The 22,366-nt window shown below is 46.7% G+C and overlaps 1 protein-coding gene across 1 annotated transcript; it reads left to right on the top strand.

The window, feature by feature from the left end:
* The first annotated feature begins 1,062 nt into the window (after nt 1-1,062).
* Nucleotides 1,063-16,536, top strand: STK35 (serine/threonine kinase 35). The gene is made up of 3 exons (XM_065893339.1): nt 1,063-1,368; nt 1,959-2,559; nt 15,498-16,536. Exons 1-3 carry the CDS (start codon nt 1,063-1,065, stop codon nt 16,208-16,210), a joined length of 1,620 nt encoding a protein of 539 aa, XP_065749411.1. The 3' UTR covers nt 16,211-16,536.
* The last annotated feature ends 5,830 nt before the right edge of the window (nt 16,537-22,366 follow it).

The following is a 22,366-nucleotide window of genomic DNA, read 5'->3' as shown; positions in this document are numbered from 1 at the left end:
ATATGTAAATTTGAAATTTTATCCAAAAAAAGTTAAGTTTTTAGTGACCACACTAACAAAGTGGCCTGTCCCCAACCCCCAGGCACTCTTTAGCTCATTCTTTTCCTCTATTACACTTACATTGTCAAAAATGATCCTATGTATTTATTTAATAATATCTAACATTTAATGTGTGCAAGGCCCTGTCCTATTCTAAGCGCTTTAACTGTCTAACCTCAGTGAATCCTTCAACTACTGTTCTTCCCATATTACAGATGAGGACAAGAGACACTTAAGAAAGTGTTATTTGCACAAAGTCACCCATATGATTTGACGAGGCACAGAACCTCAACTAAGGTAGAGACTGTCTTGTTCACCGCTCTTTCCCCAACAATTTAGAACAAAAACGGTGCCTAGCACATTACAGGCACTCAATATCTGTAGATTCAGTTTACAAATATGGAGCACCTACTCGGCACTGAGGTACAAAGCAGTGAACAAAATAAAGATTCATGTCTAAATGGAGCTTACATTCAGCACTCTCAGCCCTGCACCCAATTAGCCACTTTAGATTTATATCAAAATCTAAATATTTATATATTAATATTTTATATAATATATATATTTTTTATTTGGGGCTATCAACCCTGGGAGGCAAGGCCGAGTCTACCCATTTTTCAGAAGGGGAAACTGAGGCTCCAAGTGGGGCAATGTTTTACCCAGGATCAAGGAGCTTAATAGGAGAGGGGGCGTGGATTCCATCCCAGCGGGCGGTTCCCAGGCAAGACCTATGAATCAATTAAACCGACCAATCCAATCAACCAATCAGTATTTATTAGGGCCTACTGGGTACAGCTCCTCTTCATGCAGCGCAGGCAAGGAAGAGAGGAGGTTGCGGTGCGCAGGCGGCTGCGGAGACCGGAGGCCGCTGCCCGATCGCGGGAATTTGGCGCCAGTTTTTTGTTGGTTGGGTGTTCTCGCCTGTGATTGGGCCCCGGCCCCGCGTGGGCTCACCCGGCTGCTACTGGTCGGCCGACCTTGGCAGGACCCCGGCGGCGCAGTACTCGGCTGGCCTCCCGGGGGATGGGCCACCAGGAGCCCCCGCTGGCCCGAGTGCGGGTGGGACGTGCGGCTTATATAAAAAGGTTACGTAAAGGGCTCAGCTGGCGCGAACACGTGGAGAGCCGCGGGAGCCCTGACGCCCAGTTGTCCCCCGAGAGCACCGCTGCCGTCACCCGTACAGCAACAGGCTCTGTCGCACACCCGACCCGGGCCACGATCTCTCGCCCGGCTAGGTACCCGAAGCAGCCCTGGCCTGGAGCGGACCATCCCCAGCTGGGGGCCTTAGAGGGGAAACGCGCTGCCCGGAAGTGGAAGGGCGCAGGCCAGGTAAGGGCGCGGTCCGCGGAGTGAAAGCTAGCACCCAAACTGGAACTACGCCCGCCGCCTCGGGCGTCTGCGGAGGGCAGTTGGGCCCCCGGTTGGGCGCGCTCAGGGACTCCGAACTTTCAAGCCAACCCCTTACACCCGCAGCCCGGCGGGACTTGGGTTGGTCCGCTGGGCTCCGCTCCGGCTTAATTCAATGGACTGTTTACACCCGGGAGAACACAGGGCGGGACGCGGGGAGGGGCATCCCAGAGGGAGCCAAGCGGAAAAAAGATCTCCACAGTCCGAATTTCTTCTTAAGGGCGATTTTCATAAGTCACGAAAGCTGCGAGTCCTTGTTTCTCGTATTGCTGTACAATAAGTTAACTGAAAAGGCGGGGAGTTTCTGCTTTTCTTTCCGGCTCCCCCTCTGAGCCAGTGCCCCGTGGTTTCGTCTTTCCCGCTTTCCCCTCCCCTCCCCCGTTCAGTCAGCAGCCCTGCCTTCCGTCTTAAAGGGGCCGTGGCGACCGGAGGAGGTGGTGGGACGCCCTGAGGCCTCCGCTGCCTGCCTCCCGGCCTTGGCCTGGTCGTTTAACCGATTCTTTCGCCCGCAGGTCACAATCCAGGGTCCCGCTCCTCCGCGTCCCGGGGCCGGACGGAGGGATGAGGCAGGGGGGTCCCGGGCAGCGCCGTTGCTGCTCCCCCCGCCGCCCGCAGCCATGGAAACGGGGGAGGAGGACGGCGCCCGCAGAGGTACACAAAGCCCCGAGCGGAAAAGGCGAAGCCCAGTGCCGCGGGCGCTCAGCGCGAAGCTGAGGCCGGCGGCGGTGGCCCAGGCCATGGATCCGGTGGCGGCCGAGGCCCCGGGCGAGGCCTACCTGGCGCGGCGGCGGCCGGAGGGCGGCGGCGGGTCGGCGCGGCCGCGCTACAGCCTTTTGGCGGAGATCGGGCGCGGCAGCTACGGCGTGGTGTACGAGGCAGTGGCCGGGCGCAGCGGGGCCCGGGTGGCGGTCAAGAAGATCCGCTGCGACGCCCCCGAGAACGTGGAGCTGGCGCTAGCCGAATTCTGGGCCCTGACCAGCCTCAAGCGGCGCCACCAAAACGTCGTGCAGTTTGAGGAGTGCGTCCTGCAGCGCAACGGGCTAGCCCAGCGCATGAGCCACGGCAACAAGAGCTCACAGCTTTACCTGCGTTTGGTGGAAACCTCGCTCAAAGGTAGGAATGCCGAGGGCCGCCCTGGCCACGCATGGCCTGGACCCACGAATCTGCTGGGCTCGGCCCAAACTGACCCCTAGACCCTGGTCCCGGTTTTGTCGCCCTGGACCCGACACACCCTCCTTTCCGGGGCAGACGTTCGGGCCGCTCTCTCCTCTCCGGATCCATGATTAGTCCCCGGCACTAATGTTAGCTGGTATTTTAATAACAAGGGCTCATTAAGTGCTAACCATTGTCGTAGGAAGTGCTCCATAAGTGTGAACCATTACTATGAAACGTGTAGCACTTTTAAGGTCGGACTTGGGAGTGGAGGGCGTTGGGTTCAGAGTCGGTGGAAGAACTGCCGAGCCCCCTCACACTCTAGGGCCTCTTCTCTTTCCCTCCCAAAGCAAACAAAAAAACTTTGCTGGACCCACCCACACCCGCTCCCTGTCTGGTTCCAAAAATCCTGACACCCTCCGGCTCCACCCTGCTAACTCTTGTTTCCTGGTCTTCCTTTTCCTCTGAGACCCTCCCCACCCCACCACCACCAGCCCTTCATCCCAGGGCAGTCAAGCAAACCGGCGGTTTTCAGCCTAGGTCCTCTAGGAGCCTGCAGAATAATAACTCCACAGGTGGGTCTAGAGCTGTCACACAACACACCTAACATCTTTTTCTTCCCTTGTACAGCCACCCTCTGAGGCTGGCTTCCAAGTGGTTTTATTTATAGGGACGATGGGGCTCAGTGAAGCAAGGGGATTTTGCAGTCCTGGGAGGGCTAGTCCTGGTTTCGGGGTTTTAACTGCAGTTAGGGAGTGTGTGCATCCTGAGTGCTCACGTGCCTTGTTCAGACTACAAGTAGCCAAGGGTCTGTTCATAGAAGAGAGAGCCAGTGGGCTAGGAAGGCCTGAGGAGACTTCCTCAGGGGAGAAGTTGCTAATCTGAGACCCAGCTCTGCCCTAGATCTCTTACAGAGTGACTTGAGGTATAACTTGAAAAGTAACTCCTCTTCTCTTTCTATAAGTGGAGAAACTAAGGTTTAGAGGTGAACGAACCTAAGTTGATGGAGGTTAATCAGCTTGTAAGGGAGGTATGGTTGTGCTCCTGGTTTGTTTACAATTTTTCATAGCTTAAGCGATGTGAACTCAGATCTGTCTTGATTCAAGGTCTCAATCCTTTTAAAAGGTGTAATGGTTTCCTCCCTCCCCAAAGGATGAACTAGATCTGACCTTAGTAACAGCAGGTAGGATTTGGGGTGGGGTTGGATAGGGCGTTTTGTTGGGAGCTTTTGCCTGACTATAAGATCCTCCAGGCCCATCCCAAGAGAACTCCTGGTCCTGTTTCAGGTCAGTTGTTTGACAGCGGATTGAGGACATGCTCAATATTACCCGGGGTCCTTTTTCAAAATAGGCTTCTACTTTTTATGCCCATCCCTGCCCCATCCATCCTGAAAAGCCCACCCTCTCTCCAGGGTAAATATATTTGTTTTGAAAAGACTTTCCAAGGAGATTCTTTCAGCTTACCTGTATTCTACAGGCTCTTCACTTCACTCTCAGACTGTCTTTTCTGTGGTTAATGAATGGTCTGGACTTCCAACTTACATGACTGCCTTGGGATGTAGGAGTTTGCTTTTCCAAAGGATCCTCTTCTATCCTCAGCTCATTGATACCAGTTTTGAAACTTCAACCTGGGTTGGAAGTCTTTGCTTTGTGTCCCTACATATACTGTTCAAACTTTCCTCACTTGTAGAATTTGTCAAAACTCCGCAGTAAACAGTGGCAGCATAACACAGGCTTTGGGGTTAGACTCACTTGTAGTCATAGTTTGTCTCAGCTGACTGCATGGGACAAGTTGTTTCAAACCTGTGGGGAGCATTCCTTTACTAATAGGGTGAGGGTTCCTCTGTCATAGGGTTGCTGTGCAGCCTGGGAATGTCAACAAGTGCTCCAGATGAGGAGAAATTTGCTGCTTCAGTAAGTTCAGGCTACGTTTTGAATCTTCTTCCACTGTCATCCCCTTCGAAATTCACAGTGTTCCTGTTCAAGTTTCCCAAACTTGACCATGGAACACATTCTGTTTCCTGTACTGTAGGCAGCGCCAAGTTGACAGAAACACTGGTATTTTCTTCCTCCCTTTGTGAACTAAAACTGAGGCCTAAAAGAAACGAAATATTTTGCTTTAGCCCACATACTTAATATGTCCCTTTTAGTTATTTGGAGTCTTAAATATATGAGCCTCTACTATGGGTCAGTTAATATTCTGGGCTTAGGGAGAGAGCAGTAAAGACAATGCATGTTGCCTCTGCTTATAAACTGATATTCAGATTTATGTGTCAAGTGTAAATTTAACAAGCAGTTAATAGGCGTTAAGCTTTTTGCTATCAGTATTAAAGTGGAGAACAAATATCCAAATTACTCCAGGTTAAGTTCTCCTGACTTCAGCTTCCAAAATTTAGCAGTCCTGATATGCCGCCGGGGCAGATTCCTTCTAGTTTGCAAGTAATCTGGTTCAGCTCTGTCTGTAAACAGATGCGGTCACCTCTTGCCCCGACTCCTGCAATTTAGAATAATTTTGAATAGACTGAAAAGTGTTAATCTGCCTTAAAATCTCAATGAACCAAATCCACAAACTTTTACTGAGGTCCCTATGGTGGTATTTGCAGAGGAAAAAAAAAACTCTTTGTCCCAAAGGAAATTAATTTGAAGTTTGAGGACATGTAGAAGACTCAAATGCTAATCAAGGTCATGGAAGAAAAGGCAAGTTGGCTCATTAATGGCTTTGTTCTGTGTTGTACGTATTAACAAGAATGAGAATCAGGAGTTAGCCAGAAGTTAGCAGAGAAGGTGGGCTTTGAAAGAAGGGGGCCTAGGAACACATGAATAGGTAGAGAAGAGACTGCTATTTATTTCACAGTTTGGCCAAATAGAGAACAAATAGAGAATGGTTGTCTGTCTCCTTTCTCCTCCCCCCTCTCCAAGTATCAACTCCACCAGAAGGCATTTCTCTAGTTTAAAAAAATTATGTATGAATAAACCAATATCCAAAAAGGGGTAAGGGGACTTCTTAATGCAGTTCTTCATCTTCTCCACTTAGATAGACTTCTATGTCTTATGTCCTTCCTTTCTCCCTGAACAAAGACCAAAAAGTCCTACCCAGAGCATTAAATAGAGAACAGAAGTTTCAGACAGTCAGTAGTGAGCCATCTTAGATGTCTGATCTGGCCTTCTGTTTCACAGGGAAGGAAATTGAAGCCCAGAGAAGAGACAGGACTTGCCCCAGATGAGTTAGTGGTAGTATTCAAACCAGTCTCCCAGGCTTTTTTAAACCAGATTAACAATCCTGTAAATTATTTGGTTGATGGGTTGGTGGCTTTGCTTAACTTTTAAGAACTTTTCATTAAAAAAGGGTTAACAGTTTGCTTTTATCCCCTTGTTTCCATTGCCAAAGGACCCTGTCCTGATTGCACCTAAAACTGAATTCAAGATTACTGCCACTTAGACAGCAGGCATGCCTGAGCTCATTGTCAAACTCAGAAATTCTGATGCTCTCTACAAAGTGCACACTGACCCTTATACAAATAGCAGCAAATAAAGACAAAAAAAAAAATCCACAACAAACTGTCAAGGCTCATAAAACTGAATAATTAGAAGTTTGGAAAAGCCAGGAACCTAGCTTATCCCAACTTGGTAAAACGTGACATGTTCCGCTTGACCAATTATTTGACGTTTGCTGTACTCAAGATACCTGGAGGGGCTTTCACATGGGTGGGAATCTTGGCCCTTGGGAGGCAGTCTTGTCTGCACGCCGATGCACGGTGTGACTGTGAGCCATACACTGCACTAGAAGAAGCTATGCAGAGTTTCCTCCACGAGGCATGCAGAAGGCTTGGCCATGACAGTCGTGCAAGGTCATGAGTGGTGGGTGTCCCAGAAAACAGTAGAGGTTCCCTCTGGGAGCACAGAGGCCTGGGGGAGCAAGGAAGGAGATAGACCTCAGGAAGCTGAGGGGGAGCCAGTGTCTTAGTGGATGGGTTGTTGGCCTGCAAACTCCTCTCAGCGCATTGAGAGCCCAGGGAAATCTTGGGCTCAGAGCTGGGTGCCCCCTTCCCAGGACGCTGGAAAGCACCTCTGAATTCTCTACTGCAGCTTTGGGGTCTCAGAGTTTAGAGATCCCTGGGTAGAGGCAGGGAGCTGAATGGTAGTCTTCGGCTACCCTGACATAGATATAAAGGCAGCATTTAGGGTCCCTGGAAATGAATGGGATACAGTAGAACATTGGTATTGACTGGGAGTCGGAAGGTCTTAGTCCCAGTTTCACCCTGTTAATAAAAGCTAAAACTCACTGATTGCTGTGTGCCAAGAGCTGTTCTAAAGGCTTTATGCCTCTTAACTGTTTCAGTCTTCGTAACCACCTTTTGAAGTCAATACTATAATTATCCCTATTTTACGGGTGAGACAACTTGAGGCACTGAGGTTAGTGACGTTGCCCGATGTATAGCAGCTCAGCAGAACCAAGCCAGGCTCCAAGCCCCGGCGTTCTGGATTGAGTCAGCTTTCCTTCACAGCTGCGCTGCGCTCTTGGGGCAGGTGGCTTAAGTTCTGGGCTCTCCTGTTTTTCTTCTTGTTAAATGGATGTAATCATATTTTACTCAGAAGCTAATGGCTACTATCTATTTTCAATTATGTGTTAACCAGTACTTGTGGCACTGCTGATTTCTACTGGTGCCTCCCCTAGGTCTCAGCTGCCAGGGACCCTCTGCCTCCTTTCTGTTCTGCTCTTGATTGTCTTGGGACAACCGCACAGACTTTCCTTTTCTCTTGATACTGACAGACTGCTTTCCTTCTGTGTGCATTGGGGGTTTTAGATACCAGCCCCAGGAGATAGAAGCAACACTTACTTGAGAGCTTTGATTAATTGGCATTGTATTGGGTAGGGCTTTTTACAGTGTAAGTACACTCTCAAAGAGAGCTTAGCTTCCCAATAGAACATCAGTTTATTTTCAGCTCAAACTTGGCTTTTGGTGGTATTTAGCCACGGGCCCTCCTCAGTAACTCACAGATTCTGGATGCTTACCTAGTTGTCTTAATCTAAACATTCTTCATGCCCTATACTAGAATGTTCTCTGATATTTCTCTGTTTTAAGCCTCTCCAGCTAACAGTTCTCATCTTGATTCATTTCACCCAGTTGTTGATCACCTACTCAATGTGTGTGAGGTGCATTGCGGGAGCCCAGAGACATGGTCTCATTCCACTGTGGTGCCCAGTCTAAGGGAGGAGGTGGGCACAGCACAACCAATGATAGATACTTCACTGCAGCCTGTGAGAGGTGCTTTAGGGGGGACAGCTGGCAGGAATGTGGACTAAGTTTAGAGGAGGGAAGGATGAGTTGTAAAAGGGTAAATCAGAAGTGAGCCTGGCACGCAGTAAGGCTAGGCATGTGGCAAGGACCGTTGCACATGGAGAGAGAAACAACCAGGACTGCCCTACTCCCCAGTCTGCCTGGCCAGTGGAATCTGCATTTTTAACAAGAGCCTTGCAATGTTCCAAGTCCTAATAGCTAACCTTAGATTTTTATGGTTCATGCTCTCATTTAGTCCTCTCCACTTTAGGTTGGAGTTTTTGTAACCTGGTTTTACACACAAGAAAATCAAGATCCATTAAGTCAGGTAACTTGCCCATTCCCACAGTGGTGAAAGGTCAGGCTCTAGGTTTACATCCAGATGTTCTTTGCAATTTTTAACATGATTAATACCCAGTAGTTGTCTGCTCTGGTGTCCAGGCACCTTGCAAGAGGCTTCGTATGTCACAGTTAAGCCTCCCAACAGCCCATTGAGGTAAGTGTCTCTTCCCAATTTATGGAAAATGAAATATTCATGGGGTCTTTTTTAGCAGTTTGCCCAGGGTCACATTAGCCATGAAAGTGTGGGAGTGGGTGGTTTTGACCCCAGGCCTGGCTGGCTCCTTCTCCTTTCCCCCTGGGCCTGAGAGTTCCTAACTGGCCTCTTGGCCTCTACAGGACACTGCATCTTGCCCTGGCAGCCACCCTGAGCGGGTGTGTTCTGTAGTGCGCAAAGACATTTGATTAATGAAGTACTTTGAATTGAACACACCCTGTGGTGTTGACACTGGACCCAGCCTCTTTATAGTGACACAGCTCAAGGTCATTGAGGCTGGGAGGAGGGCTTGGTCTATGTGCTCGTTTTGGGAGAATGTGCTGAATGGTCCTCATCTTCAGCATCTTCTCAGGACTGATCTTCTGAACCACTTCTTTAGTTAAAAGTTGTATATTAAAATTTTTATTTAATCAGAAGCAGGGATAGCTATGGTCATAACAAATTCAAACCTCATTTCTGGATTCCTTTATAATTTCTTAAACATAACTTTAAAATTTTATATCTTATGTCTCACTTCACATTAAACATGCTTATGGTGTGTTATGTGATCTTCTCTTTTGGCTTTTTAAGTAAATTTTGTTGAAGTAAAACATGGCCCTTTAAGCATTCAACGAAGTGGTGATGCCATTATTAACCATTAATTACTCGTGGACAGTTGTTCTAACTCCTTACTTGTACTGTGCTGTGTGGAATACCAGTTCTGTGTGTTTTTAGTGCTTGGTGTGCCCTTTTGTTGCTGGTAGTGGTAGGTTTTTGTTTTTGTTTTGCCTTTCTGGTACTCTTCTCTTAGAATAAATTCCTGGAGTGGGATTTTTATGTCGTGTTGAGCATTTTGAAGACTTGTGATAAATATTGCTGAATTGTTTATCTCAGCATGCTTATCAAAATCATAATCCTCTGTGAAAAATGAATCAGTGTGTTATGTGGTTGGCCTATCAATACTGGAGACTTAAGGAACATTGAACTCCTTGGGGGCGTCCATAAGAGTACTTAACGAGGAACTGTCACAGTGGGAAGTGGAACATCCAGGTGTTAACTTCTGCTGCAGGCAGTGAGAGGCAGCAGTAAAGCATCAGGGTTAGGAATCCAGGCTGTGGAGACTCTGGGGTCTGCCTCTGTGAGACTGTAGTGAGACCGAAGGCAAGTTATTTAATCTTTTGAGCCTCAGTTTCCTCACTTGTGAAAGGGTCATGTACGTAGATGCAAGTTGGGAGTAAGAAGAGAGGATTGGCTTCTTCCTTCCTTCCATGACATGTGAAGTGATGAGTTGCTCAGTTCTGTTGATTCTAAACCTCCAAGACCTTTCTCCCATCCCCTTCCTGCCTCCTCCCTGGCGAGCCCTCACTTCTTCAGCTTTCAGGACCTCCTGATGCATCTCTTGGCCTCTAGTCTGTCTTCCGTTTCTAACTCCTCTTGCCTCCGGAGGGAACCTGTTTCGTCGATTCTCAGACGTGTTCTTCCACATGTTAACATCTCTGAAATCAGAACTCAGTCAGTGGCAAACCAGAGTGTTGTCAACAGCTTGGATGTCTTACCTAAATGGTACGTCTAACTTTACATTGGTGCCTTCTTAGTTTCAATAAGCAACTTATCTTTCTAAACTACTTCAAGAACTTTTAGTCACTTCCCATTTCTTAGAGTTCACATTCTTGTAGTCTGCCAGATACCATTATGAGCTGACTCCAGCTTCACCTCCAACCTCATTTCTCCCCATCTCCTACCACATCTCTTCTGTGATTACCCCAGGTTACGTGGGTCCCTCGCTGCACGCTTACACCCCCCTGTGTCGTGTGCTCACTCTCTTCACCCCAGGAAATAGTGCATGAGCTGCTTACTCTCAGCCTGCCCTTCTTTCGTCCTAACCACCCTCCCCTACCCCTCAGGCAGGGCTGCCTCCTCTTCCTTATTCTCATAGCTGCAGTCATTCTGCTTCTAATGGCTGGAAGCCTTCATAAGGGCAGAGGCTTTTGCTCATCACATGTTTGGGGTCTGCCAAGCAGTGCATGCTCTAGCATAACTGTGTACTTACACTAGAGCATAGCAGATGCCAGCCATTATGTAGGGGAGGGATAAACAACAAGGTTCTGCTGTACAGCACAGGGAGCTATGTTCACTGTCCTGTGGCAAACCGTAATGGAAAAGAATATGTACATGTATAACTGAGTCACTTTGCTGTACAGCAGAGATCGGCACAGCGTTGTAAATCAACTATATTTCAATATAAAAAAAAGTCGAATTTCTGGAGGATGCTTGGAAATAGGCTTATAAAATTCTGAGTATTTTGTATCCCTTTCCAGGAAGTGCCTGCCTTTCCACAGCCCATACTGACTTACCGTCATGCTGAGCCTCCTGACCTCAAGTTTCTGAATACAGCCCATTTTGTTGGGAGACTTCAGCCACTGCTTGTGCCCATGAGTAATGAGATGCGAGGCACCTGCTTGATTTTTTTTAACTTTATTTTTTTTAATTTATTTATTTGGCAGCGCCGGGACTTAGTCGCAGCACTTGGGATCTTGATTGCCGAGTGTGGGATCTTTTAGTTACAGCATGTGGGACCTAGTTCCCTGACCAGGGATCGAACCCAGGGATCGCTCCTGCATTGGGAGCACCAAGTCTTAGCCACTGGACCACCAGGGAAGTCCCCTGCTTGATTTTTTTTTTTTTTAATTGTTTCCCTGTGAACTGTGGCATAGGATATGTTTTGAAATACAGAGTTTATTTTGTGATCTTCTGGCTACTGGACTTGGGAAAGTTAATAAAACGCCCCTGAAGGTAGGCCTGCCTCTAATCAGAGTGCATTTCTTTGCCCCCTGTAACCTGGGAGTTAGCACATTCTGGTGGAGGGATGTGGCTGTGCAGGATCGCACCTTACCAACCACTCAGGCTGTGATAAATAGTTCCTGGAACCCAGTGGGCTCTCAAAGGTTGATTTGCCACAACTCCTTATCACCTTCAAATAACACTCTCTTTTCTACAGCTCTGGGCAGCTAAATTTTCAGCCCTTTTTAGTCTTACAGGACTGTCAGATTTATACCAAATAAGGGAATTATAAAACTTAAGTAAATTTTGTTTGTTTCTATCAGTTCAAAAAACTGAATTTCATGTGAGGATTCTACTAGTGTCTGCATCTGTTTGTTCCAGTTTTACATCCCAAAACTGGGGAATTAACCACAGGGTGGCTTCAGTGACCCACTGGGGTTGCTGTGAAACAGACCTGAGCTGAAACTCCACTGGTCACCTGACCTCTATTGGCCCCCTACCCTGACTGGACCATGGTGACGTTTTGAGTCTCCAGGAATTTGTGTCAGCTTAGAACCAGTGTTCGATAATCCCTGGAAGTTTGACCATTTCCCCTTCCCCAGTGCGCAGTCACCCTGGTAAATAATGAGACTTGGGCTTTGGCTGGTCAGAAGAGGAAAGTTACCTGGGAAATCAGGCACATGTCGAGTAGGTTAGCTTTCAGGCTGGGTCCTAAGGTACACGTTCAGATGCACCTGCACAGATTTGGGGAGAGGGGTCACCTTTTACGTAGAGAGGTCACCCCAAATAAAAGTGGCCTGCTCTGGCTAGAATATGGATTTTAGCTATTACAGCCTGAGAAATGTGATATCATCATCCATTTTCATTTTCTTATCTGTTTCATCTTTTGCCTAACGTGTGAAAGCTGTATTCTCTGGCCTCCAGCACTGAGAGTACTGAAATCCGTGACTTACTAGGACTTGGCTGGGGTCTGGTGGGAATGATGATGTAGGAGATGGTAAAGGATGTGATTCCCCCAAAGTACCTTATACTCTGCTGACTGTGACTTAACTCAGGAGTATGTGGTGTAAGTGTCATTCTCATTTGATGGATGAGAAGACTGAGTCTCAGAGGTTCAGGGACTTGCCCCAGGTTCTAGCTATCTTCCCATCATAGTCTCGAAACCACCCAGTGAACCGGGGGCAGAATTGGGGTCTCAACCTAGACTACTGTCCTCTGGTCTTCTATTACCCTTCTGTTACTGTGTGCTCTTCTACTACTTGCTTCTCAACAGAAATGCACCCAGTGCGTTGAGTGCCGCATTCCCTCCCTCCATCTTGCTGTGATGAGAGGTAGCTGAGAGGCCCAGTAGACAATCTGCTTGAAGGAAAGGGCTGGAATTCTTACATGCCTCTTATGTTTTCTGTGGGCAGTTAGGGTTCTTTCATGAAAACACATACTGCAGCTTCTCATGAAATAAGCCCAAGGTCCTACCCAGTGCAAAGTGCTTTTTGTCTCTGGGACAAGTAGCTACGTCCCCCACTTTCCATTCTGTCATGCTCACTGATGCTTTGTTTGCTTCCTGTCCAGTTCTGTCATCTCTACAAACAGCCCCCTTCTTTGGCGTCTCCTGACCTTAGCTCATTCCCCAGAGCAAGTCCCTTGATCCCAGGTCTCATCTACCCACTCACTCACTGACTGAGGGCACTTTTTTACCTTTTTTTTTTCCTTTCCCTGGATTCTCATAACCTGGACTTGTATGTAGTCTGTTTTACAGAGTTGTTGTCTTTTTATTTCAATTGCCATAGTTACCAACTTTGTGTATAAAATAATCATCATTCCCCACCCTTTATTTCCCCACCAGAAGTTTCACTGTTTTCTGATGTGGCCTTTGCAGAAGGAATTTGATGCCTTACTTTCTGGCTCTACCACCCCCAAACATTTCTTGCTCTCCTTTTTATGGGGCTTTACTCGGGAGTCTAGGTTGATTGATCAGGGCTCAGATCACCACTTCATTTTGCAGTCTTTTTATTTATTTATTTATTTATTTATTTATTTATTTATTTATTTTTGGCTGCGTTGCGTCTTTGTTGCTGCGCGCGGGCTTTCTCTAGTTGCAGTGAGCGGGGGTTACTCTTCGTTGCAGTGCACGGGCTTCTTATGGCGGTAGCTTCTCTTGTTGCAGAGCATGGGCTCTAGGCACAGCGGGCTTCAGTAGTTATGGCTTAAGGTCTTAGTTGATCTGTGGCATGTGGGGTCTTCCTGGACCAGGGCTTGAACCCGTGTCCCCTGAATTGGCAAGCAGATTCTTAACCACTGTGCCACCAGGGAAGTCCCTGGGGTCCTTTTAGATAGAACCTCAGCCTACTGGAGCAGATGACCTAGAAAGAGGATTATGAGATGGGAAACAACTGATTTAAAGAAAAAAAAATCTGCCCTAAACTAGTTCTACCTGTATGACTTTTGATTGTGAGCAGTATAAACAAATTATATAATTACAGGGGAAATGTGGTCTGTCAGGTCGTGGTCAAAAACCTAAAGCTGGGCTTCCCTGGTGGCACAGTGGTTGAGAGTCCGCCTGCCAACGCAGGGGACACGGGTTCGTGCCCCGGCCCAGGAGGATCACGTGTGCCGCGGAGCGGCTGGGTCCGTGAGCCATGGCCGCTGGGCCTGTGCGTCCGGAGCCTGTGCTCCGCAACGGGAGAGGCCACAACAATGAGAGGCCCGCGTACCACAAAAAAACAAAACAAAACAGAAAAGCCTAAAGCTTTTGCCTTGTCCGTCTAGTCATCTTCTTGGATCAACCTAGAACTTCCAGACCACTGGCTTTTTGTAGGCTATGTTCCTTGGTAATTTCGGGGCTTAGGAACATCTCATCTGGATCACCCATTCTCTTTGTAATAAAGTAAATGACTAGTGAAAGAAACCCTCTGGCAGAGGCTGTGTGAGGGGTTGCAGCCTTCATCTTTGGTAGAATGGAGACACTGTACAGGGGATCAGAGGACTTTTCCTCAGGGTCTGGCTCAGTCACGAATGATCCATGTGACCACCCGAGGCTGACCCAGACTCATCAGCAAGGTGAGACACCTGCCTGCTTAGGCTCAAGCTTTTTGGGCTCTTGCAGTCACCAAATAACTTCATGCTAAGGCTTCAGTGTACCGTTAATTGCTTTATAAAGTGTATTGGGATTTGTTTGGAGATGCCAGTCAGCGGCTTTCCTGGAGTTTCTGTGGTTCAAAAGGAAAGACTTTCTGAGGAAGGCAGAGCTGGAGTTTCAGGTTTCCACATTACTTGATGACATCTTACATCCACTTCAGACTTCCTATGTACACCTCTCTGGTCTGTTTATTCCTGTGCCTCGTTATCCATCCCACCTCAGCCTGGAGTTTCCTTCTGGCTTCTCCCTGCTGATTTACTGCCTGTCTCTTAGGGGTCACTCAACTCCTGCCCCTTCGGACTTCGTTAGATCTGGTGACTCCTACCCACCCTTCACTGTTCGTCAAACTTGACCTTGATGCAGATGCACAGCTAGTGATGCTTGCTGTTTTAAACATCCGTTATCTCCTTCAAACTAAACTTCATAGAGATGGGCCTCTCACTTACCTAACTTGTGCTAGGCATGTGGTGGGCTACCAGAAGACACTGAGTTGGAGTGTGTCTGAAATGAACTTGTAGTGCCATTCTAGTTGCATCGGCAAGAATCCCTGCACAAGGCAGGAAGGAAGGAAGGGAGGGAAGGTCTTTGGCTTAGCGTGAAGTAACAGACATTTGACGGTCTTCTCACATATTTTCCCTCATCTCAGCAGCAGCCCTGGGAGATGTGGGTGGTATGGTGCTGCCTGTTTGGAGACAGTATAATGAAACACAGTGGCGCTGCAGTCATGGATTTGAGTCTGTTAACTCTTAAGTCGCTGTGAGCCTCGGGTTCTTCATTTTATTAGATGGGGCTATTTCTTCCTACCTCCTAGGGTGGTAGTAAATATTAAATTGAACGTCAGGTGCCAGTGTCGGTACTCTGTGTTACACATGGCCATTTACAGGTGAAGAAGCAGAAGTGGAAACTGGGAAAGGTGAACTAAGTTGCCTCCTGGCTAATCATCAGTAAACCAGGGTTCCCTTATCTTGTTATCACTTGACTCACCCTGTATGAGTAGAGATGGGCCTTGTTGTGTAGAGTTGGCTCCGTGCCAGTTATGCTGGTCCTCTTGGATTGGAGCGATCGTCATCACTGTCACTCCTACTCTAATATGCTACAGCCCTTTAGTCTACAAGTGGTGTGACTGTGTCCATCTCACTTGGGCTCTTTCTGGTCTTCCCTTGATTTAGGAGAAAGGATCCTGGGTTATGCTGAGGAGCCCTGCTATCTCTGGTTTGTCATGGAATTCTGTGAAGGTGGAGACCTGAATCAGTATGTCCTGTCCCGGAGGCCGGACCCAGCCACCAACAAGAGCTTCATGCTACAGCTCACGAGCGCCATTGCCTTCCTGCACAAAAACCACATCGTGCACAGGGACCTAAAGCCAGACAACATCCTCATCACAGAGCGGTCTGGCACCCCCATCCTCAAGGTGGCAGACTTTGGACTAAGCAAGGTCTGTGCTGGGCTGGCCCCCCGAGGTAAAGAGGGCAATCAAGACAACAAAAATGTGAATGTGAATAAATACTGGCTGTCCTCAGCCTGTGGCTCAGACTTCTACATGGCCCCTGAAGTCTGGGAGGGACACTACACAGCCAAGGCTGACATCTTTGCCCTGGGCATTATCATCTGGGCAATGATAGAAAGAATCACTTTCATTGACTCTGAGACCAAGAAGGAGCTCCTGGGGACCTATATCAAACAGGGGACTGAGATCGTCCCTGTTGGTGAGGCGCTGCTAGAAAACCCAAAGATGGAGTTGCACATCCCCCAGAAACGCAGGACTTCCATGTCTGAGGGGATCAAGCAGCTCTTGAAAGATATGTTAGCTGCTAACCCACAGGACCGGCCTGATGCCTTTGAACTTGAAACCAGAATGGACCAGGTCACATGTGCTGCTTAAAATTCAGGGCAGAGCATCTTGGGTGTTCTTAAACTAGGTGAGTGTACTTCTTTTTGTTCTGCATGCACACTTCCTGGACTACTGGATTCTTCAGTCTGAGCCCAGGGAAGCGGGGGGTATGGAGTTGGGGACAAATGCAGCGTTGAAGAGAACTAAGTGCTGGTTACCAAAGATTCCTCCCAAGTCTCAAGGAGGAAATTGAGGGATTATTTGAGTACAAATGAGAAAGTCTAGGGAAGTTTTGAGTAGACATTGCATTTGAGCTGAGTCTCTTAAGTTTTTTAGAAATACTTTCTCATCAATTAATAAATGCTTACTGTAGAAAATGTGCAAAAGAAGTACGGACATTTTTTTCAGCATATAAACACTGTCCCCAATTTGTATCCTTCCTACTCGCACATCCAATTCTGCATAGTTTAGATCATGCTCTTTTAGGTTTAGTTTCCTGCTCTTCCATTCAGCTCTAACCCAAGCATTTTCCATGTCATACTTTGAAAGCGTGGCCTTCAATAATTGACATTCTATTATAGGTACAGTAACGTAACCATTCTCCCACTTCAGATAGCACATGTCCATTTCTCCATTTTAGATACTATATAAACAGTGTGTGAGTGACTATTCTTTTAGAGAAATCTTTGCTTATTTAACAGATTGATTGTGGGCTTTCATTTGTCAAGTACCGTGCTAGGCTCTGGGATAACAGTGGTAAGCAAAATCAGAAAACATGCCCCATCCTCATGACTTCTGCGGCTTAGTCAAGGAGAGAAACATTAAATCAGTATTTATCATAGTTGCTTTACAACGAACGTTAAGGAAATTGACCTTTCAGGGAATAGTGCCCAGAAGCAAGAGTAGGGAATTGGAAGCAGAGGGGAGCATCCCAGGTAAAAGGCCTAGCCTCTGCAAGGGACCTGAAGCCAGTGGGAGCCTAGCATATTGGAGAGCCTCCAGCAGTTTGGAGTAGTGAAGGATGTAGTAGACAGGTGGTAGTTGGGGAGGACAGTGGCCTGCTGGAGCGTGGGTAGAGCTGAGGTGGATAATCCAAAAGTGTGTACCAGGAACAGCACTGGTAGTTCAGTTGGACCAGAGTCTGAGATGTGAGCAAGGGAAATAAGACTAGAAATAAGGTGAAACATGGGACCCTGGAATTTGACCTTGACTTAGTAGGCATTTGGGAGCCATATGCAAAGCAGAGCAGAGCAATGCAGCATTAAGAGCTTCAGCATGTGTAAGCTGATTTGAACCGGAGATTGGGAGACCAGTTGGACCAATTATTTGATTCACGCTAGTAAGGGATGTTGTTGAACCTGAATGTAGTAGCACTGAGGATAGAGGAGTGCTTGGATCTTTGGGGCAGAATTGGCAAGGCAACTGGCCAATATTGAAGTAGAAGGAAGTAATAGATGTTGGGAGATTAATGTCAGTAGATATACATGCTGGCTAGCGTATTGGTCAGATTTGATTCATTTTCCTTAAAGGGAATGGGAAAGAAAAGAACATTGAATACCTACCATGAATGCTAGGTATTTTCACATGTACCATTTTGTTTCACCTTTGCAACCCTGCAAGGGTTAAGTCATTTACCCACGATCCTACTAATTTAAGGGCAGGTATATCTTAACTCATGTTCCTTCTCCCCCCAGCCCCTTTTTTCTTAGCATCAAGATGGCAAGCTGGAAATAAGCTAGACTTAGATTTTGCTGAAGGCTTGAGAGGAGGTGCTAGGGAGTGGAAGCAGATCCCAGTGGTCATGAGGAAGGAGCCTCAGCACCTGGGGCACAGAGCCCTCCATTACCTAGGTGGGTTCTTAGTCCCTTCTTTCCCTTCGTCACCCTCACATTTCTGGTTGGTATTGGTTAATGCTGATTTGAACCTGGTTCTGCTTCAGTATTCAGTGGACGAACTTCTCAAATGAGTCACTTCAGGTTTAATTCTTCCATTCCACAAACATGATCTTCCAGGTGCCAGGCCAGTTTGTCCTACTGCCCAGTGAGTAAGAGAACAGCGTTCTTAAAGCTAGGTTTGGGGTGGTACCATGTTCGAGCCTAAAAAGGGTTGGCTAGACAGTATTTTAATTGTATTTCATGCTGTCACTTTCCATTTCCATCTCATCTTTTCTACTTTAAAAAAACCTCTTAGAATTCAAGTTTGCCCTGGGGTAGAAAGAAGGTTGTCATTGGAAGAGGGATCTGAATTTGGGTTAGGATTATGGGGTTGTCATAACTAATTGAAATCATGGCTCCCACTTGGACATCCACACTTGGGATTTGTGCTTTGTTGCAGGGCAAAGTTAAAGTTAAAGCTTAATAGCAGTGATTGCTTCAGGTAGGAGAAATAGGTGACCTTGGGATGAGAAAAGATCAGAAACATAGTTACAGCCAAGTGTCCCGGACTCTGACAACTAATGAGGACAGTGCTTGGTCAGTTGGTACCTATCCTACCCTGTCCTAGCTGGGCACTTAGAACTGTGGGCTGGGTCCAGGGCCCTGGTCTTTGTGACCAGGAGCTGAGCCTTGTAGTGCCAAAGGTTCAAATCAGTTGTGGTATAAATGAGTATTTGGCTGGTTAGAGAATCAGAGGCTTGAGCTGGGAGGAACTATTGAGTCTAAACTCCCCTCTCTCCCAATCAAGCTTTATAGATGGAGAAGCTAATTCCATATATTCATTCAACACATTTATTGAGAAACTATTTTCCAGGGACTATTTCAGGCACAGAAGATACATTAGTGAGCAAAACCAACAAAAATTCTTACAGTTGTAGAGGTTACATCTACTGGGGAGACAGACATAACTTAGCTGTGGGTTAGTGGAGGGATATAGACCAGGATAAGGGAGATCAGAATGCAGGGCGGTGAGGGATGGAGGTGTACTTCCAAGTGGAAGAGATCAGGGTTGGTCTTAAGACAGTGACCTTTGAGCAAAGGTTAGAAGGAGTAGAGGGAGTGAACCATGAGGATTTCTGGAGGAAGAACATCCCAGACAGAGGCAATAGCCATTATAATAGCTTGAAGGCTAGATAGAGTGAGCAGGGAGGAGAGTATAGGAAAAGAAGCTAGAGAGGTAATTAGGAGTCAACTAGAATAGCCCTTGTAGGCCACTGTGAGGATTTTGGCCTTTAATCTCCTGGTCATTGGTGTGTTTTCAGCTGTATGATGTCTGATCTTTTGAAAGGATCACTGTACCTGCTGTGCTAAAAGTAAACTGAAGGGAGCAAGTGAGGGGACAAGATGGGAGGCTACTATGATAACCCAGGTGAGAGATAATGGTGGCTTTGAACAGTGGAACAGGGGAGGTAATGATTGGATTTTGGGTGAATTTTGAAGTCAACCAACAGGGTTTCATGCTAGATTGAACATAAGATGTGAGAGAGAGGAATTAAGGATGACTACAAGTTCTTGGCCTTGGAAGCCATTGGAAGGATAGAGAGGATCAAATGAGATGGGGAAGAACAGATTTGACTGGAGAAAGTTAGGTCTTGGTCATCTGAAAGTTTGGAATGCCTGTTTAGAATCCAAGTACAGAAATTGAGGGACTTCCCTGGTGGTCCAGTGGTTAGGACTCCACACTTCCACTGCAGGGTGCATTGGTTCCATCCCTGGTCAGGGAACTAAGATCCTGCATACCCATGCGGCTCGGCAGAAAAAGAAAAAAAATCACTGGTGACCAAGTACAGAGGTCGAGTAGGCTGTTGTATGAGTCTAGAATTCAGAGGAGAGAATGGTCTAGAGGTACAAATTTTGAGATGACCAAGGTTCTAAAGTGGGCATAGAGAAGATTTCAAAGCAAAACAGCTTGGAGAGAAGGAAAGGAAGCCAGAGTTATAGGAGACCTGGGCATGGTATCCTGGAAGCCAGGTGGAGAAAAGACCTCAGGAGGAGGAAGGAATCAGCCGCAGCGTGTTCTGTAGGTAGGCTGAGTGAGATGAGATGAGACTGGCCACTGACCATTGGATTTAGCGATTGGGAAGTCATTAGTGTTCGTGAGCAATTTTGGTGGCTCATAATGAGGAGAACCCTAACTAGCGTGGGTTTCAGAGAGAATGAAGGGGTGGAATTGGAGACCATGAGAGAGTAGGCCAATGACTCTCAAAGCTTTTGGTCTGAAGGCCCCATTGCACTCCTGAAATTGAGGATTCCAGAGTTTTTGTTTTGGGTTATATCTACAGGTATTGGTATTAGAAATTAAAACTGAGAATTGTTTTAAACGTTCCTTTCAAATGAATAGTAATTCAGTTACATATTAACATACAATTTATGAAAAATGACTTTTCAAAAACGTATTTCATGAGTAGAGTGGCATTGTTTTAAATTTTTGCAAATCTTAACAACTGCCTTGATAGTCAGCTGGATTCTTATTTGCTTTTGCTTTGTAAACTGGTGCTATGTCACTCATCATGTAACTTCTGGAAGACTTCACAGTACACTTGTGAGAGAATGAAAGTGGAAAAGGCAAATAACTATGAAAAGTTTTGACTTCGTGTACTGCCGAGCTACAAACCACATTTTGATGCCTCTTCCTGAGGAATTTTACTGTGAAGGGGAGCTGAGAAGTAGGGAGAGACCTAGAAAGAAGGGACTTATTCAGGGTCCCAAATGAAGGGGCAGAACTTGTGTGTCCTGATTCCTGGCCAGCTTTCCTATGAAACTTTTTGTCGTGGGTCAGACTCCAGCTGCATAAAGGAAACCCAGTCATTCCCAGTAACAGCGTGATGAAGGAATGGTGAAGGAACACCTCAGCAATCTAGGATTGTAGATTTCAGAGTAATGTTTAAATTGGGGCTAAATGGTTTCAGTTTTTTGCAACCATGAATGGAATTGCACTTTGGGTTGGAAACATGGGATTCCTCTGAAAGGAGTGTTGCCTCGTGGACTGTCCAGAATCAAGTCCCACTTCTGTGCTTTACTGGTTCTGTGACCTCAGGCAAGTTATTTTACCTCTCTGGGTTTCATCATCCATAAAGTGGAGTAGATCACACTTATCTGATTGAGGTTGTTGGGGGAGTTGCAAGAGGCTATGAAAGTGCCCCGTAGAAACAGTCTAAGTGAGATGCTGGACGGCACAGTCTTAGATGCACGCTTGGGCTTGAGGTGGAAGTGTTGTCTTCTGTTCCTCTGAAGATGGTGGTCTTTAGTTGCCTTGTTTCTGAGGATTGCCAAATCGCTTTCTTCTTTGAAACAAAGCTATAGTCAAGGCAACTCTATGCAATTGCTTGTTCCAGAAAAATGTCTCTGTTTTTAAAGGTTACTCGGTGAGGGGTCCTAGCTCTCTCTTACTTGTCACTTTTTGAAGATGTTTAATAATCCCTAATGGTTCCTACCATCCATCCAATAGCCTTATGCAAAGCAGGAAGCCAGCCAGACTGATGTTCCAGGTACCACTGCCCACATGTTACCGGGGAGGTTGCTGTGGGATAAGGGACTCTGCATTCATGGCCAAGTTTGCTGTCTAATACACAAACCTCAGTTACCTAGGGCCTTTTGAAGCCAGGGCCTTGAATGATGTTTATTTGGAGTGGGCAGCTCAGGTCTGCTGAAGGAAATCAGATGTTGTTGTGACCTAAGGGGTCATAGAGAATGTTCTTTGTACCATATGCGATCTTGGTAGCTGCCCAACATCAGAAAGAAATCGGGCCTAATTTCTTGTTGAAGTAATAAATGATATATTATTCTCTGGCCTAGGGTCCAAAGATGTAGCTCTGGGCTAACATGTTGGGTATCCGGTTGGCCCCTTGACCTGGGCTTCAGATTTTGTTTCTGTTTTATGAGATCTGAGGTTTTTTAACATGAGGATTCCTAAACCCCTAGTCGAGCCCCTCTGCTGGAGATTCAGAAGCTTTTTCAGCTCATCTCACGGGCAGCAAGCAGCACATATGCTTACACTGAAGCTGTAGAAGCCAATTCAGATCGTTCGCTTCCTTTCGGCTGGAATTATACCCAAATTGTGTCACATTATAGGTATCGAGTTAATCAAAGTAAGACTAAAAACTTAAAAATGGGGGGGGGGAAATGTTTAATTAATGTGGTTTGTTTTAAACAACAGAGTCTTCAAAACAGGATCTGGGGTAGGGGGGCGGGTGGTGGTAAATTTTTAAAAGATTTTAAGTGCGAAATTGGGAACCCAAGACTAGAGAGGTCGCCGGGCCCCATCTCTGAGTGT

This window comes from Phocoena phocoena, chromosome 15 (genome assembly GCF_963924675.1).
Source record: "Phocoena phocoena chromosome 15, mPhoPho1.1, whole genome shotgun sequence".
Lineage (NCBI taxonomy): Eukaryota > Metazoa > Chordata > Mammalia > Artiodactyla > Phocoenidae > Phocoena > Phocoena phocoena.
The sequence above is the reverse complement of the archived record's forward strand: the minus strand, read 5'-3'. Positions and strand labels throughout refer to the sequence as shown.